At 50.8% G+C, this 17,616-nt stretch overlaps 1 protein-coding gene across 2 annotated transcripts in view; it reads right to left on the bottom strand.

Annotated features, from left to right (window-relative positions):
- Positions 1 to 16,501, bottom strand: part of VTCN1 (V-set domain containing T cell activation inhibitor 1) — a gene marked incomplete at both ends in the record, with an annotated part of 46,930 nt that extends 30,429 nt beyond the window's left edge. For both annotated transcript variants that reach the window (XM_081025725.1, XM_081025726.1), the window contains one exon: positions 16,470 to 16,501. In XM_081025725.1, the coding sequence (XP_080881851.1) occupies positions 16,470 to 16,501 (32 nt within the window). The remainder of the gene's footprint in view (positions 1 to 16,469) is intronic.
- Between the last annotated feature and the right edge of the window lie 1,115 nt (positions 16,502 to 17,616).

Here is a 17,616-nt window from a genome sequence, read left to right as displayed (position 1 = left end):
TTATATTTTGAATTACATGCTGGCAGGTTGGGGTGGGGGGCATTGGTGGGCACCACTACCATCTTTTTGATGCCAAGGGCATTATTTCCGAGCTTGAGGTCAGACATATTTGCGCACCAGAGAGGAAATACCTTCTTTCCTTGGTGCCTTTCTTCATGATGTGTGCAATTTCTGCAGGTCAGAGCCTGGCAAATGCACTAAAAATGTTGGTTCCCTGTCCCACTGCCAGAGGCTAGGCACACATCCAGAGCCAGGGAGATTGTGGATACAAAGTGGGTTGCATTTCAAGGCCGAAGGCGGGGAGGGTAGAGTTAGGGGAAGAAAGTCTCCTGCAGAGACACTTGGAGGCAGATTCTGTTAGGAGCTGAGAATCCTACTAGGCCTGGGAACAGTGTCTCCCTAGTTTTCTCTTGGTTTTCGAAACTGATGAGCTTTGCCTTCACTAACCTAGAAGGAGATGAGAAAAGGAGCCAAAGCTGGCGCCCTTAGAGCTGGGTCATCCAAGTCAAGTCTTAGATTTTAAAAATTAAGATAAGAAACTAGCTTTGCTAATCTCGTATTTACAACGTTTTAGATCCTTCCCCGTTTCTAGGGGTATCTCACCCAAACCAAGGACAGACACAGTTTTTCACATTTCAGCCAAATATAGCAGTTCTGGTGGCCCCCAGAGCTGAGAAGCCCAGGAAAGATAGCAAGGTTGTGGTAGCACAGACAGGAGGCCCAGAGGAAAGAGGCAGCAGTAACTGCGGGTCCTCTCCCATCCGGGCAACTTTCCTAGGACGCAGGGAAAGCAACCCACCTTCTCCCAGATGACGTTTGTGAGGGCTGCCATCAGCGCCAGAATCTAGTGGGGTTAGGACACGAAGGAGCATGAAATGCTCCTTCACGGCTCTGTGAGGGTCTCTGGTTATGGGAGCGCTCTTTCCAAAAGTGGGAAATGCGGTTTGACAGTTGTCACGTGTGTTACTTCCAGGCATGCAAGGTCTGAACTGCATAGTTTGGGTTCATAACTATTTGAGTTTCTGGGATGTTGCAATGGCTTGAAGGGACAATGAGTAATATGATTGCAGTTACAACAGTTCTGCCGACTCTGGGGCACGTGGCCATGGTAGGGTTTTCTCAGTGTGTGGAGTGGACTGGATTCGTCTGGACAGCAGACGGGACTCTCCAGGGCCCGGGGCTTCGCAGCATAGACTTGAGCGAGGCTCCCTGGTCACAGCTCCTTTCTTTTCTGCCTTAGCAGCAGCACTAGAGGAGCAAGCGTGTGCTTAGGCTTTTCTAGTATTTTCCTTGCTATTTCATAATGCCATGTTTCCTGTTGGGGTGGGGGGCTTGGGAGACTGCAGTGTACTATTTACTGCAAAGGAAAAGAGTTGGATAGGAGATAGAATTCAGAGAATGAGAAGGCAGGTGGAGTGGATGGGGCCCCTGATTCTCCCTCTCCTCTTCTGATATCTGGGGCTGTGTTTGTCCAATGGCCGCAACACATTCCCTGATACCATGGAACCCAGAGCACAGCCGTGAGACCCATCAGAGTGGCCCAGGTCCCGGGACAGCCCTGTTTCTGCAGTGCCTCAAGGCAGATTCAGAGAGCGTTACTGTTTTTACACTGGGCTGCCAAGATTTCTGGGGCTCCTTTCAAACCCTTAAAAAAAGGATCCTTTTCCTATGATCTTTACCCAATTATACAGCATTGTCAAGAACCTATAATTTAATCATCCCTCCAGCCCTTGAGTAACCGGGGAACGAGTCAGTAGCGTTTGTTCTGGAGCATGAGGTTCCCCAAAAGATACTGCATTCTTTCAGTTCACTTTGTAAGCCACACAGATTCCTTATTCTTTCATGGATGGCCTTCCTCTAGATAATTTCTGAGGGAAAATGGTGGCAAGAGTGTCAGAAACTGTCTCCAAGCCCTCGCTGTCCCCTGTGCATTTCTCTATCACGGCGCTTGTCACCTCCCGAAATGATCTGTTTACACATTTGTGCCTCCTTTCGTCTCCTCTAAATTTCTCAAGAACAGGGACTATATCTTTTTTATTTCTGTGTAATAGGATGTTAAATTTAAAATGGCAACTGAAGTTCCAAGATAAAATAGGTGTTGCGCACTGAAGCGACATGCCACATCACTGAAGAATTTAAAAGGAATCTTTCACAACCATTTCCATGATTCTTAGCCACCTCCATCAGAGGAAGGATATAAAAATGTGTCCAGGGTAGGGAGAGAAGATTTGTGAAGCTATTTCCTTGACGAGAAAAATGTTTTCTGTGCTATGAGGACAAATTCCTCCCCCCTCCCCCCAACACACAAATATAAAGCATGAAGTTGGGGTGTGGTGGGGACCTCATGGGCCAGAGCTTAAATGACACTTGAGAAATATAATGTGGTCTGGGACAGGTCGGGAAGGGGGAGAGAGAGAGAGAGAGAGAGAGAGAGAGAACAGCTGTATTTGAAGGTGACTACTCTTTATGAGGAAAAGAATATATGAGCTCGTCCAATAGGCCAGAGAGCCTAGAGCCATGGTGAGTCCTAACCAATAGGAATACCTGGGAGAGGGGACCTCAACATTGAGAGTCATGTGTGATGTGGACCTTCTGGGAGCCAGGGGCCGTGGGGATAGAAGCCCGCTGAAGGAGAGGCCGGGTTTTCATCATGCATTTCCCTACCGAAGGCACTTGAAAAGGTTAGAGGGACATAAGATTTCACCTTGATGATTACCTATGGGTCACGCTGGATCAATATATTCGTCACATTTGTTGCCCTAAGTGCCTGACGCATCCTTGCCATTTGATCAATGCCAAACTGAGCTCATCTTCTACTGAACCAAAATGTGTTCCTGAGGCAGCTCAACTGAATGGCAGTTCATATTTTCATTTCAGGGTTATGTCTCCTTAAGTGACACTTTGGGAAAGATTTTATGTGAACAATTAAAAGTAGCAACTAAATATGCACATGTAGAAATTAGTTCTTATTCCATATACGTAGCGTCTGGCTCCAGAGACATGATCCTATTGTAACCTACATAAAGCCCAGGCATCTTATGGTCTAGTTTTTGAGAACGTCACAGTGAAAAAAATATCAGTCCAACAGAAAAGTTTAACTGAAACCAATGGACATCTTGGAAAACATGAAAAGGCATTACATGGGTAATGCACAGCAAAACTGTTTTTTTTTTTTTAAATCCTCTTTCCCAACTTCTGTCCTTCTAATTAGCTCCCCAAACTTTTTCCTTCTTGAAATTTCCTCAAAACTCTCTCTGAAATCCACTCCCTGGTCTCTTCTGCCTCATAGCCCCAGATCTGTTCTCTCCTCTCTCACCAGCAAATCCACTGTCCTCTCTTCTTTCTGTTATACCCTTTCAGTCTTCTCTGTGTGGTTTTCTCCATAGACTCATAACCGTGAGTTGGAGGGTAGAGAGACTCAGCAGAAACCACCAAGATTTTTCCGATGAGTTGGGTAGAGAAAAGGCTGTGAATATTTCACTGTTTTTCCCTGTGACTCCATAAAAGGGGCACTTGATAAAGGGCGGCTCGAGAGTAAGAGGAACCACTGGCCTCTGTTTTACTACCTCTGGGTCTTTCTCTACCCCACAGTAACTCATTTTTAGCTTGATAATAAAGTGAAACTCTATAATTAAGACATTCCTTTGATTTTGTTCCCCATTAAAATGCGTAGTATAATATTTTATCTCATTAGTCATTGATACCTGGATATAGATGAGTAGATTAGTTACTTTACTGAGAGTAGCGTTAGGTAGTAAATTATGAAAATGGAGGGTAAGACATGAGAAAAAGAATCTCAAAAATGAGAAAAAGTGAGATTAGATACAAAATCCACCATTTTCTTTTTCGAAAACCTTGGCAGGAGTTAGTGCTGGTCACAGAAAAAGGCTTAGGCAGAAGTGATTACTCCGGGGAGTCTAGATGGCAGGTAGGAGTGGGAGTTGGTGCAACTTTAGGGTGGGGAGAGGGGCACCGGGCTGTGTTTATTTATCCATCTCCTCTTGTAGTCTGCGCTCTCAATGATGGTAGGCCCGGTACCGTGTACATGATTGTAACCCTAAGAGCTCTGGTGCCAGGTTCACACGTTAGATGTTCAATAAATATTTGTTACATGGATTCAGAACGTATGCAGGACTTGTAGAAGTGTGCTGGCACACGGGAGGAACCCGATGCCAGGGGCCATGGTTATGAGGTTGTGGGACTCTGGGATGACCCCACAAGGCCAACCCAGAACTGTCGTAAGTTGTTGGCCGACAGATCCAAAATGTCAGCCTGCATCTCCGATACAGACAGACTCTCTGGAAGCTGAACCCATAGGGAAATGAATAATGGGACATGTGTGGCCGTGGCTTTTAATGCTTTTGCCTATTTTAAAGCCCAGGGTGTATGGATGTTGGTGCTTTTTTAAATCTATCTGATTCCAGTGGGCAAGGCAACTGGGCAATGAAATATGTAGACACGTCAGGTAAAGCAAGAGAGCTATGTGTTGCCATCAGTGTCACTGCCGGAACCATCTTTTGCTCCTTATCACCTTTGATCTTCAAGGCAGTCCTGGGAGGTCCATTGATTGTCTTGACTTCACAAGAGAAATGATATGACACACAATACATTTGGAAAAGGAAGTCAAGTCAGGCCCATCTGGTTCCAGGTGTATTATGCAGCTGCAGAGAAGTAGCAGTGTCCGTGCCCCTGCCTTTCCCCTGCTCTCAGGGCGCTCAGTACATGTTGTTAAGATGATCTGACGTTTATGCATAGAAGACAGATGAGCTATCAGCACCTGAGAGGTGACAGGGCCTGTGCAGGCTCGTCCATGTTTGCTTTCAGTGAGCCTGAGTCACAGACTTTCTTTCCACTGACACCATGAGACATCAGAAAGGCTCGTTCTTACCCTTCCTGCTAATTGCATGTTTGTAGCAACACGTTTGAGAGGCCAAGAGTTTCTTCTGTGGGCACGCTCGCTCTGGGCAGCGTCTTGCCCTGCAGGGCACAAAACTGTCAGGGTCCCATTTAATGTCACTGAAACTCCACCCGGCTACAGGGAACCACTTTCATTCAATTAACTCTCTGCTCTCATAGGAAAAACCCTCTACTTTTCAGCTCTCATCTTCCACTCCCCCGGAGTATTAGATAATTCCTACCCACACCTAACACAGTCACACTGACGACCATTAGGGAGCGTGTGACTGACAGACAACCCAGTTCAAGCCTCATCTTGTGGGAAGATTTCCAGACAGAGGAGCAGTGGAGAGGGGGAGAAATGCAAAGTGGAAGCACCAAGGGTGTAATCCTGGCCCTGCGCTGTCTCGCTGCACTCTGCCTGAATCTGACCTGCCCAACCATCCATCCTCTGTCTTGGACACGGGGCTCTGGCGCCCAGAGAACAACAAATTCCCCTCTGGCTGAGTCCACCTTCTTTGTAGAGGATGTGAGAGGCTTCCTGAGGCACAGGCAGGCAGGACGAGTCCCCTCCCTGCCTTCAGATTAGCTTAACAACCCTCGCAGTTGTAAGCCAATTACACGATCACCTATGACCTGGGACGGTAATAATACCCTGAACAGATGAACTAATTAGTAATTACAATAATGAGAGGGCAGGCAAAATAATACCCATGTTTATTTAGGCTCTGTCACTGGAGGAATAGGGGGAGAGCCATTGATGTCACCTCAGGAACCCTCCCTACACTTTCATGAAGGAGAAAAGGGCAGAGGGTAATTACAAAAAGGCCTGTGTGGAGGAAGGTTAATCATGGAAGATTGACTGTAGAAGGGGAAGCTCTGAGAAATGTGACGATTTGGGTATCAGAGATGGCGGGCATTCCCGGGAAGGGAAATCCCATCCTGCCCTTTCTCTCCTGGGCATTTGCTCAGCCCCGATGTTGCTCTGGGCTCCCACGTTAAGGTGCTTTTCTTTCTACTCACGACTTCTGTACTTTTGTGGTTACTCTAGCCCCCGGTTTCCCAAAGTGTGTCCTGAGGTGTGCTCATCAGTATTATTTTAAAAAGGATTACATTTTTGTAACATTGGGTCAATCACAATCAAGCAGATTTCTTTAACTTTAGAACTTTGATTCATCAATTACATAGTGAATGTCCCAGGGTATATATTAGGTTGAACCATTTGAAAGAGTCATTTTTGGAGGTCACCATCAATTGCATGTTGGCAATTTCATGTGGTCCAATCTAATACAGTTCAGCGCTTTCCACCAACCATGTATGACTACAGAATCTGCTGGAGAAGACTGCGCTGCGGCGTCAGTGTCCTCAGAATTCACCTTGGGAAGCACTGTCCTAGGTACTTAAATACTGACTGTTGGGTGCTTGACTCATGCCTGTCATTGGACCCCACGCTGCTCAGAAGTGACTGATAATGGACTGAGCAGACAGTGGCGGGAGGTCGATGAAGGACTCCTGCTGGGCGGTAAGGCTGAGATTCCAGGAAACGAGGCTCAACATGGTGTTTCCCGACCCAGGAAAAGTCTAGAACTGCCTGTTACTGTGCAGCCCCTCAGCTGTTGCCGTATTGAGGTTACAGGGATTCTTTCACCTATCAAATTGCTTTAAAATGTTTAGTTTAAGTACACCTAAGTTCAATTGGAGAAGCAGAATAGGAAAGGATATACACTCTGTTAATAACTATGTAAAAGTTATTTGCAGTTGCGTTTGAAAGGACAAACACATAAAAGAAAATAGTCATGTACAATGATAGAACCATGGGTGACGTTTTGTTTCCTCTTTTCAAAGTTTCTTTAAACATTATATTTCTTCATGGTTATATATACATATATAAGTATATATAATGTATTATATAGTATATACACACACACATATAACACCATATATATATAAAACACTATGTATGTGTGTGTATATATATATATATATATATATATATATATATATATATATATATAAAATCAGCTGCTCCTTAAGCTTTGAGTCCATACCAGAATATCCTCTGGGAAAATCCTAATGTCCCCTGTCCCCATTCCTTTCAGGTAGGAGAGAGAGTATGTCAAGGAGAAGGTGACCTTCCAGCCAGGAATTTGGTGAATTATGTTCCTCTGGCCACCTCACTGAGCTGGGTGGAGTCAGATACCTGAGAGATGGGTAAAGGGTTACCCCTTGACTGGTTCCTCTGCGGCCTGTCCAGACAAAGGTCCTGCCCACCCACATAGTTCCCCAAATCTAGCACCCATGGCTACTTTCTAAAGTCTGCATTTAACTTGGTTATGTGATGTTTTCAACCGGCTCCTGTCACAACGCTATTTATAAGTGATGACTCGTTTCTCAGCAAGGCCTCAAAAAGCTGTTCAATCCTAATGTTTCAAGAATACTGTACGTTTATAATGGGAAAGGGAAATAGAAAATATTAGTGTCATAAGCTCACAATTATGGCTAGAGGATATAGACTTTTGTGGGTTAACTTGGGAATCCAGCTCTCATTAATAGAGCTGTGTCCATGGGAAGATGCCTTCCTAGCTTGCTAAGCCCCTTAGCAGCCTGTGGTAGAGGGTGAGGTTGTCTGTGCCAGGAATTCCTCCGTCTGGGCCTTCAGGCACAGCCTGGGCTGCAGGAGAGACTCCCTGGGCAGCAGCTTTGTGGAGCAGACAACGACTGAGAAATACTGCTCTGCCCTGTGCTTCGTGGGGAATCCCTCTACGGGAGGGACGTTCTGGACTCCGGCTTCCTCTTCCCGTCTCACTGCCATCTCTGGGCCAGCAGTGATCTGCAAGCCCATCCCCGACACCCGCTGCGTACTGTCCTGCAGGGGCTGGTATGAGTATGGACCAAGAGGTAGAGCCCCTCCCCGGGAAGCACCCACAGAGCGGGACCCAAGGCAGAGGTGACACAGCAGGGGCTGGGAACATGACTGGCTTTGGCTGAATGGCCATGACCCTGTATTAAGGTCTTTAGACAAAGAGTCCCTGACCTAAGGCCACCAGGAGGACACTATCACATCCCCACCAACGCTAGCTGCTTCTTTCTTAGCTGCAAAGAGAATCACCAAGGCTTGGTTTCTCTTCACAAAAGGGAAGACGGAAGGGGACAGGAGGCGGTTTTGGCTGGAGAGCTTCCTGGTCTGACTGCCCGCCCAGGGCTTCCACCAACCTGTCCGGAAACCTTACTCCAGGCTTAGGGCTCCTCTGGGGAGTAGAAGAGAGTCCCTCCCCCCAAGCACATGCTAGTACGTGACTGACAGGACTGGAACCGACCCCAAAGCTGTGCCAGCCACTTTAAAGGATAATTGTCCCTATACTATGATATTCTGTTCCTGGACCCGGCAGCTTTTTGGCAAAGGGTAGAGCCAATCGTCAGATATCGGAAACACGTGAAAGGCTGCGTCCGCGCAGCAGAGCCAAATCCCCTGGAAGCAGAGCCTGGTGGTTTGGAGTCGTGTGGGCAGCAGAGCAGGGAGGCGGCTAACATGGCCCAGGAACAGGCGTAGAGAAGCAGAGGCCTCAAAAAGGAGGCCTTCTCCAGGAGACCCGGCCAGGGTCACAGAGGAAGGGGGCGGGGGGACTTAGGCGAGTGTTGTGTCATGGAGACCAAGAGAGAACGCGTTTCAAGAAGGAGGGACATCTGTGCGAACGCCGTTGTGAAGAAAAGAACAGAGATGTCAGAGTCAGATGTGACATGGACAGGAGCAGTATCTGGGTAAAGTGGGGACAGAATCCAACCCGAGTGAGCTGAGCAGAGAATCATAATGAAAGAGTATGCGGTTTACAGAAAGGGTCTGCTCAGTGCTTCGTGTGTTCTAACCCCCGTCATTCTTATACTCTTCATGGTGTAAATAGATCGTCCTCGTTTGACATACGCGGAACCCAGGCACAGAGGGTAAATAACCTCCCACGGCCACCAGGCTGGAAAGTGGCAGAGCTGGGATGGCACCCAGGCAGCCTGGCTCACGTCTGTGCTGGGAACCCCCCTCCCTCCCTCCCACCACGCCCAGTAAGATCAGTAACTGCAGGCAGCTCTTTCTACAAGCTTACTGAGAAGGGAAAACAGAGCTGGGACGTTCCCAGAGAGGCTGTGAGGCTGAGACGGGTTTTCTTCTAAGATAGAATATACTGATGGACGGGCTGCATGTGCCAGGAGAACAGAGGAGCAGAGGGAGATGGATGATTCTGGCTGCAGACGTGACGTGGAATGGATCCAGGGTGCAGAGGGGTGGCCCTTCGATAGCAGCTGGGCTCGTCCTCTGGTACCAGGAAGGGCGGCCGAGAAAAAGGGCACAGACGAGGGCAGCAGGTAGTTTGGGAAGTGAACACATGAAGGAGCGGCTGTCTGCTGGCTCCTGTTTTCTCAGGGAAGGATAAAGCAACATAATCAGGCAGGAGTTGAGGGGGGGTTCGTGATAGGATTGAGGAGAAAAGAGGTGTGAAATGGCCATGTTGGGGGGCGGGGTACGGGGTGGGGGAGAGGAAGAGAAAACCTGAGCAGCCTATAGGAAGCTCAAAGAGACAATTCAGTACTTCTCAGTTTTATGGATGTTCTCTCAGTTTCTGAAATCTTTCATGGTTTTTAGTCTATGAAATTTTTCATTCTAAAGCTGCAGAAAAGGGAAGGGGGAAGTGCCCGTCCTTTCTCCGTCACTGCTGTGCTGGGAGCAGTAGAAGACATTTGGATGTGCTAATAAATCCGAGCCATCCCAGGCAGGTGGTTTGGGGCTGCGGAAAGCTAATATAAAGAGAAATATCACCTGCAGGAACTTCATGGTTTTTCCCCTTTGTTTTCATTAAGGCCCATCTGTTCCCTCTTTAGAACGTTTCTGAAGAAGAAATGGGGAGTGATAAGTGATCCTGGGTGACATTTATCTCTGTCTGGATTAAATCTTTGCGCTCTCCCATAGGAGTCCGGAGCCCAGAGAGAACGCTAAGGCGGTTGCCCCCCGCCCCATGCCCCAGCCCCCCCAGTTTCTGATTCAGGAGGTGGAAGGTGGGCCTGAGAATCTGCATTTCTCCCAGGCTCAGGTGACCCTGCTGCTGGTCAGCGGCCGTACTTTGAGTTTTGAGTCAATGTTACCACCTCCATCAGCAGGGACTTTCCCATATCGCACACAAGGACTAGAAAAGAAGGTATTGTACGTCCACTGAAATCCCAGAATCCACCCAGCGGTCCCTTAAACCCAGCTGCTCCTGTCCCATTATTCTCTCCCTCTCTCCAAGTCACCCTGTCTGTCTGTGAAGACCATGGGAGGGAATCGCCGAGTAAGAGTAACTAACACACAAAGTGCTGATGTGCAAGGTGTGCTCTGCACGCCCCCCCCCCCCCGGGCCTGTACGAACTCACGTAGTCTTCACAACAGCTCTACGAGGTAGGTGCTACTGCTCACCCCAATTTACTGAGGAGGAAATGAAGACAGGAGGTTAAGTAACTTCCTTGTGGTCACCCACCTAGGAAAAGTGGTGAGCCGGAATATGTACACAAATCAGACTGACTCCTGGATCCACATTACTTCCGCTTCCTCATATGTCAAAGGGACACGTGGCTGAAGCTTTGGTCTCTCAGATTTAGGGATCCTTGATGTGGGGTGCATTGTGGCCGGCGGGCGCCCCACATGGTTTTTAGCTAGGGTCACTGGGCAATATAGGATCATCGAAAGAGCTCTGTTCTGTCCTTTTTTTGTTTTTTAACTGCATGACCCTTGGGCAAGTTGCAGTTTATTTTTATTATCACAGCGATGAGATGAAGGGCTGTACTGACTTTCTGAATTTTCAGGCTCTGAGAGTAGATTATTCTCACTGAGTTTCCGTCACGTCCTATTCCTGCCTTCACTCCTGTGGGACAGCTACCTGAAACTACAGATGGGGGTGCATAAGTCGGGGGCTTCAGCCTGCTCTGGGACAGCCCGCCCTTCCTCTTCCTCAGACCTCTTTTGCCCTGGCCGTCACTGGTCCCTGAGGAAGTGAGGAAGTGATGAGATGGATTCTGCTTTCAGTGGCTGGGGATGGAACAGAGCTGATGAGAAAGGTGATTTCCTAGTAAAAGTCAGTATAGGGGTCTAGGTAGGAACGCGTTGGTTCCTGCCTTGCCTTTGGCTGGCTGGGAGGCTTTGAGCAAGTCCTCTTGCCTCAACATTTGCATCTGTGAAATGGGGATAATTAATAAAAGTGTGGGGCCATTGAGCTCATTACCCATTCCCATTGGTCACAGCTCCCCAGCTCCCACTGCCCCAAGGGGCTGAGGCTCTTGATGTCAGGAAGATGGAGACACTGACCCCCAGGATCCCAGACTCACCTCACCAGCCTCAATGCTCCTCACTGGCAGGGCCACCCCTGCCTTCTAAACCCTAGTCATCTTCGGGTCTACAGAAGGATTGTCCCAGATGTATACACAACAAAAGGAGAGGTGGACTTGATTTTGTTTTCAAGCCAAGAAAATGGAGAACTCTATGAGTATTCCCCAGGGAGTTGTTAGAGCTAACTGCCTTTAAGAGACCCCCGTGGCCATTCGTCCAAAATATATCCTCACTAGGGCACCTGTTTCAGGAGCCAGTGGAGTCTTGGAGCTGAAGTTAACAAATTCTTTCAGAGAGCCAACCACGTATCAGGCATCGCACAGGGAGTTGTCAGTAGACTCTAGCGAGAGCTCTTAGAATGTGCCACGCACGTGATCATCACGTGTGACTCACAGGGCTCTGGGAGCTAGAGTCCACTGCCAGCCCCATTTTATAGATAGGTAAAGTGAGGCTCCTAGAGGTTAGGCATTCAAGGTGACATGAGGATTTGAACCCAGGCAGTCTGCTTCCAAGCCCAGAGACGCAGCCATGGTGCTATGTGTCCCTCCAACAATGACAGAAGCCAGACCCTCCGAACCCCACTAACAGGCACCAGGAATAGATGCTTGTCAACGTGGCCGACTGGAAACATAAAAGGAGCAATTAATTGCAACTAGAAAGATCTAGGGAGACTTCAAAGTGGAAGCAGCAAGAAACGAGTAGCATTGCCAGAGGTGAAGATGGGGAAGGTGCAGCACGCTTAGAAGATAATGTCTCCCGATGGAGGCAGGAACACGGGGCCACCTGATGAACTCTTTTTACCTATGTGAACTTTATCTCACTTCCAGCTTCCTGTCCTGTTCATGGGAATGGGCTCTGAAGGCGCTGGAAGCCTCAGATTTCCTAGGTTCAGAGAGTCTGAAAGTTGGGCCCATCTTCTTATATCCCAGTGGGGTTTCTAGCGTCAGCACGGCCTGTGCTGGGATCCTCCACATGCCAGGCCTCTGGAGATTTTCGCACCAGGAGAAAATCTGTTGTCAAGCATCATCTTCTCTGGCCACCACGGTCTGGCACGTCGGACCCAGGCACCAGCTTGAAAACTTGGGGCAACGGGAAACCAAGATCCCTGAGCCTCCTTGTTCTAGGGTCCCGCATTCATCACTTCATCCACCTTCCTCGGCTCAGCGGATTCCTGCTCCTCCTCAGCCAGTGGCTTTCTTCATCAATCCCACTGTCACTGGTCATTTCCCCAAATCTTAAATGTTCCAAAGAGCTCTCTTCAGATAGAAGAGCCAGAATGGGACAGATAAAGACTCCAGAGGAAAGGAAGGAAGGGAGAAGGGGAAGGAGGGAGGGAAGGAAGGAAGGAGAATATTTTGAAATCCATGCTAACTGGGCCTTGCTTCTGCTTTAACTATGTCTCTGCTTTCTGGAAGGAGAGCTACCACATGTCACAGCTGATTCTCGCTGCCGACAGCTCACTCGGGGCAGCCCTGAGCCCTCCTTTAGCCTAAACTCAGAGGATTCTCACCCCATCGTGGCCTCCTTTGGGTACAGGGGCTACTTGGCATCATGTCCGCCTCTCTTTCTGGGCAAAGCCTCATGAGTTATGCTTAAATGCTGCCAAGGCCATAATGTGGTGTGGCTTGCGTCTCCCCATCAGCCCCTCCTGCCCTGCGTGCTCCAGGAAACACTGCTCTGGTGACATCTATGAGACTTCGGCAGCCCGGTCTCTTCCTACGTCTCCTGCCATTTCCTCCCAGCTCTGTCTGTCTCCACTTCCTCTGCCCAGCATTGAATGTGGGTGTCCTCAGTTTCCCGTCATCCCAGGCCCTTGCTCCCTTCCTTCGACGCATCCCAAGGCCTGCACGTCTCCCGGCGTGGCCTCTCCCAGGTGCAGCCCCAGTTCAGCCTCCCACTGCCTGCTGCGCATCTGCACCTGGACGTCCCAGGGGAACCTCCAATTCCACACGTGCCCACGCGAGCTAACTCTTCCCTCTCTTCCCTCTTCCCCAACTCACTCAGTCCAGTCCAGAAACATGGGGCTCCCCCGTTGCCTCTCCACTTGTGCTCTGCACTGCCCTACCTGCCCCTCCCTCCATTTGTCAAATGTCACCAATTTCAAGTCCTAAATGTTTCTGGAATGGACTGTGTCCCTCCGGATCCCAGCTTTCACCCTCTACTCCGTGTCCTTATTGTTCCCTGTGCTTCTGACTGCAGCTGTTTTCCTGCTCTTCTCCTTGTGTCCTGGCTCACGGCCCTCGCGTCTGTCCTCCACACTGTCTCTGGAGCGATCCGCCAAAGATGTGACCTCTTGCTGGAGAGCCTTCGATGGCTCCTCCTCACCCTCAAGTCTGCAAATAAGGCCCAGCATGAACTAGCTCGGCTTCTCCAGTCTCATCTCATGCTGCCTGCCTGAAACTTCGTGCTCTGTGACGATACAGCATAGCGTGTAGCTTTCAGACACCCTATTATTATACTTCATTATTACACTTCATGAGTTTTTTCTGTAGTCCTCTCCTCTCCTCTCCTCTCCTCTCCTCACCTTCTTTCCCCTCCCCTACTCTCCCCTCCCCTCACTTCCCCTTCCCTCCCCTCCCCTCCCCTCTTCGTCTCCCTCTTCCCAGTTCCAGCCCTGTCCTATCCTATCCCCTCTGCCTAGAGGGTCCTTCCCACCCTTCTTTACATGGATCTCGCTAACTCATCCTTCAAGACTTAGCCGAGCCATCACCTGGCTCAGGAAGCCTTCCCCAAAGCCTGTTCACCCTGCCCTGATTGTCCCACGATTTACGAACAGCATCACGGAGGTATCTGTCGGGAGTCTCTCCCCGTTAGCGTCTTCGTCACCTTTGCCGCAGTTGCCAGTGCAATGTGCAGCACACAGTAGGTGCTCAGTTAATGTTGTTGACCCGAAGTAAGCCCTTCAGAGCAGGGACCATGGCTTGTCCACACTTGGACTTCTAACAGGCACTCGCCAGCTGTCCCGTGGGTGACTGCTGTCCCCACTGCCAGCCATGATGGGAACAGGGGAGGACAGTGCCGACCACAAGCTCCTAAATGTACCAGGGGTCACAGCAGCATTCCACCCTGGGTGGCACACACCTGAGCACGAGACTTGACGGTATTAAGCTCGTTGGTGATTATTTACGAGAACAATCTACTGGGTCTGCAGAGGACGGCAGGCCCTCTCATGAGCGCTCCCACACCACAACGGTCATGATCACCTCAATGAAACGTATTGTTATGAATTAAGGAAATTACGGCAAAGAAAGAGGGTTTGTGGGAGCCCAGAGTGGACACCAGGTTCCCCCAGGTGGGGTCCCCCTGCTTCCCCAGGCCGAGCTCTCCAGACCCGGCTTCCCACCCAGCCGGCCCTTTGACCCTCTTCCTGGCGGCCCCTTTGCACAAAGGACCTGCTGCCCTTGTGGTCTGTCGTTGCTTTTGCACCTGTAGAGCGTGACGAGCTAAGCTGGCAACAAGGGGAGCCTCTGTTGACTCCGATGGTTCTCTAGAGGGTGGGGGACCCGCGATTTGAACACCCACCTCCTGCTAACCCTCCTGTACAACCAGTCAGGCTGGTTGTGATGTATTCTTAGAAAGCCCACATACCCTTCCTCAGAACAACAGAGCTGCTTGTGGCCTGACGAGTGCTTCACACCTGTGGAACCAGGAGTGGAGGTGTGGGGCGCAGAGGATGGGGCTGGGATGGCAGGGAGGGGCAGCATGGCGCCGGTGGGGTGAGGGTTGGGGTGTCAGACGTAGGCAGAGTGGACTTCAGTGCTGCTCTGCCTCTTCCACTCCGTGTGGCCTTGACCACATGGCTTAGCTTCTCTGAGGTGGTAATGAACCCTCACAGGCGGCAGTGGGCATTAAAGGAGGCTGTATGGCCTCGGCCCAGGGCGTGGAGATGGAGGGTGCTGGCAAAACGGGGGTTCCTTTGACGTAGGTGCCTTTTGGGCATTCTCACAGGGCAGGACAGTCCAAATGGAAGCCACCCCACCATCAGCACCACCTGATGCTTTTCTGGAGCAGAGTGTCCTCCTTGTGGGGCACAGGAAGGGGGTGCTACCATGCAGAGTCCCCACCCCTGTGCGGGACTGGCCGTGCCAGGTGCCCACAAGGGAGCGCGCTGACGGTTTTTTAAAGGAAGCGAGTTCTTGGCTGCCCCTGGGAAGTAGCTTTCTCTCAGTCTCTTCACAAACTTTTCCCTGTTAATCTGGGATTTCCTCTCCTTTCTCCTTTTTCCCCCTTTCACTGGAAAAGACACAAACATCCCTGGAACCGACAAACACCAGTCTTCCCAAACACTATCAGGAATTGTGAGGAAATTGAATCAGCAACATTTCAGGAAAACCCTTCCTTCACTTCCTATTTCTTTCCTTCTAGAAAGGAAGTCAACAGGTACAGGAGGGGAATTCATTCGTCTTCATCTCGGGGAAGTTGGGCTGGTCCCAGAAGCCCTCCTCCTCCTCCTTCTCCTTCCTCTTCCCCCTCTTTCCTCTTCCTCCTCCTCCTCCTTTCTCCCCCCCCCCGCCCCCCCAGTGTTTGGCTCTCCATCCCCGGTTCTGCCATCACTTGCACAATAGCATTTTACACGGTCCACTTGTCCCTCTTCTCCTGTTGCTTCTTTCTATGTCCGTCCCCAGCCCCCAGGGTGGGCTGACGCTGGCCAGCCACACAGGTCTGTTTCCTCAGCAGCAGTATCAGGGAGGAGCCCCCAGGAAGACTGGGGCTCCCATCCTGGAGCTGGGGTTGGACGGGGCGTTGGTGTAAATTATTATCCTCAGCAGTACTGACACATCCCACCCACAGAGCAGAGACGGAGCATGCTCACCTCCCTCATCCTGGGGGCGACAGAGAGGGTCCCCCGCATTCCACCCATCAGCAGTCATCGGATCCCTCCCTTCCCACACCAGACAGCCCCACGCCACCCTGCTCGGTGCCCCCACAAGAGCCTTGATGTCTCTGTGGAGCTCCCAGCCTGGCACCCATGCTCCTCGGTCCAGGGCTGCCCCAGCCGGTGTCAGCCCCTTATGGCAGAAAGCCAGCGTCACCCTGAGCAGGTGCCCCACATGGCTGGGGTGTGACATGGAGTTCAGTTAGGCTCTTGCCTGGCCAGGCTACTGCCACCCCAACGCTGCATCAGATAAGGGTACAGGTGGGGACCTATGGGACAGCCCAGAGGCCCTCAGCATCCCCAAAGGCTCAGCCCTGCTCCCTTCACCTGTAAGGATAGGAAAGTGCACGCTACCTCCAGAAGATGGCCTGCCCCAGGGTCGCCATGGCGAGGGGAAGCGTCCCTTCCCGCAGCGCTGGGTGCTGGGGTGAGTGGAGCTGCCGCTGCCCTCCAGGTGCCGTGACTCACAGGCAGCGCCTGGCTGTGCTGGTCTTAAATAGTGTTCTGGGGCTGGGAGTGGTGCATGCAGCTGTGGACGGCTCAGGTATGAGGAAACAGCCCTGCCGTGCAGAGGTCCCAGCCAGCCGGGGGGCCAGGCGTGCACAGCTGCCTTCCCAAGCCTGGACCTGGGGAGAAGGGACAGAAATGCTTCCCATGCCCCCTGCTTCAGGGCTGGCCTTCTGCACACGCCTGCCTGCTCCTCCTGAGTCTCCTGAGCAAGGGAGCGCTGGGGGTGAAGATTTAATCTCCAAATAAGAGGGGCCTGGGACAGCTCAAAGTGTCAGGCTGTCCCAGCAGGCTGGGAGGCTGCGGGTCCCCATGCCTTCTGGCTGCTGATGCTCAGACCCAGGCTGGTTCCCACGGGTGGGGTCTCGGGGGGACATTCATGCTGAGAGACCTCAGGAATGCTGGGAGACAAAATGACGAGAGTGCTGAGTTTGTCACTCAGCGCTGAGCTCGCCGCGGGCACTGAGACTGCCCGGCGGGCAGAGCGCATCTCCTGGCTTCACCTCAGTGCAGGGGCAGTGGGTCTGCCCTGCCCACCTCACGAGGATTTTGAGACTCCAAAAAGGCACGGAATGTGCATTGCCTAGAAGCTCTTGCTTCGATGTAATGTGACGTGGGTTCGAAAAGCTGGTCTCTGACATTTCATCCAACACTCAGATTTTCAATGAGACAGGACCTTCTTAAGGCATAAAACATTGTTTCCGCCGTTCCCTCCATACCCAGGGACCATCTGGATAGTAAATGTGCCCTGACTGGCTGGCTGGTTCACAGGCTACGGCCAGACTGGAGATTGTTTCGGGGTGAAGGTGCCCAGGACTTAAGTAGGATGATGGCTGGAGTTAGCGTGGGGTACAGCTGGGAAAGGGAGAGGCGAGAGGGGGGCAAAGGTCTTCAGATCAGCCAGAGCCGGGTCCAAATCCTGGGCTCCTAGTTCATCACGTGACTCGGAGGAAAGCACCTTTCTTCACAGCATCTCTTCCTGAGTTGAAGTGGG

Source organism: Rhinolophus hipposideros (assembly GCF_964194185.1).
Source record: "Rhinolophus hipposideros genome assembly, chromosome: 19".
NCBI lineage: Eukaryota > Metazoa > Chordata > Mammalia > Chiroptera > Rhinolophidae > Rhinolophus > Rhinolophus hipposideros.
The sequence above is the reverse complement of the archived record's forward strand: the minus strand, read 5'-3'. Positions and strand labels throughout refer to the sequence as shown.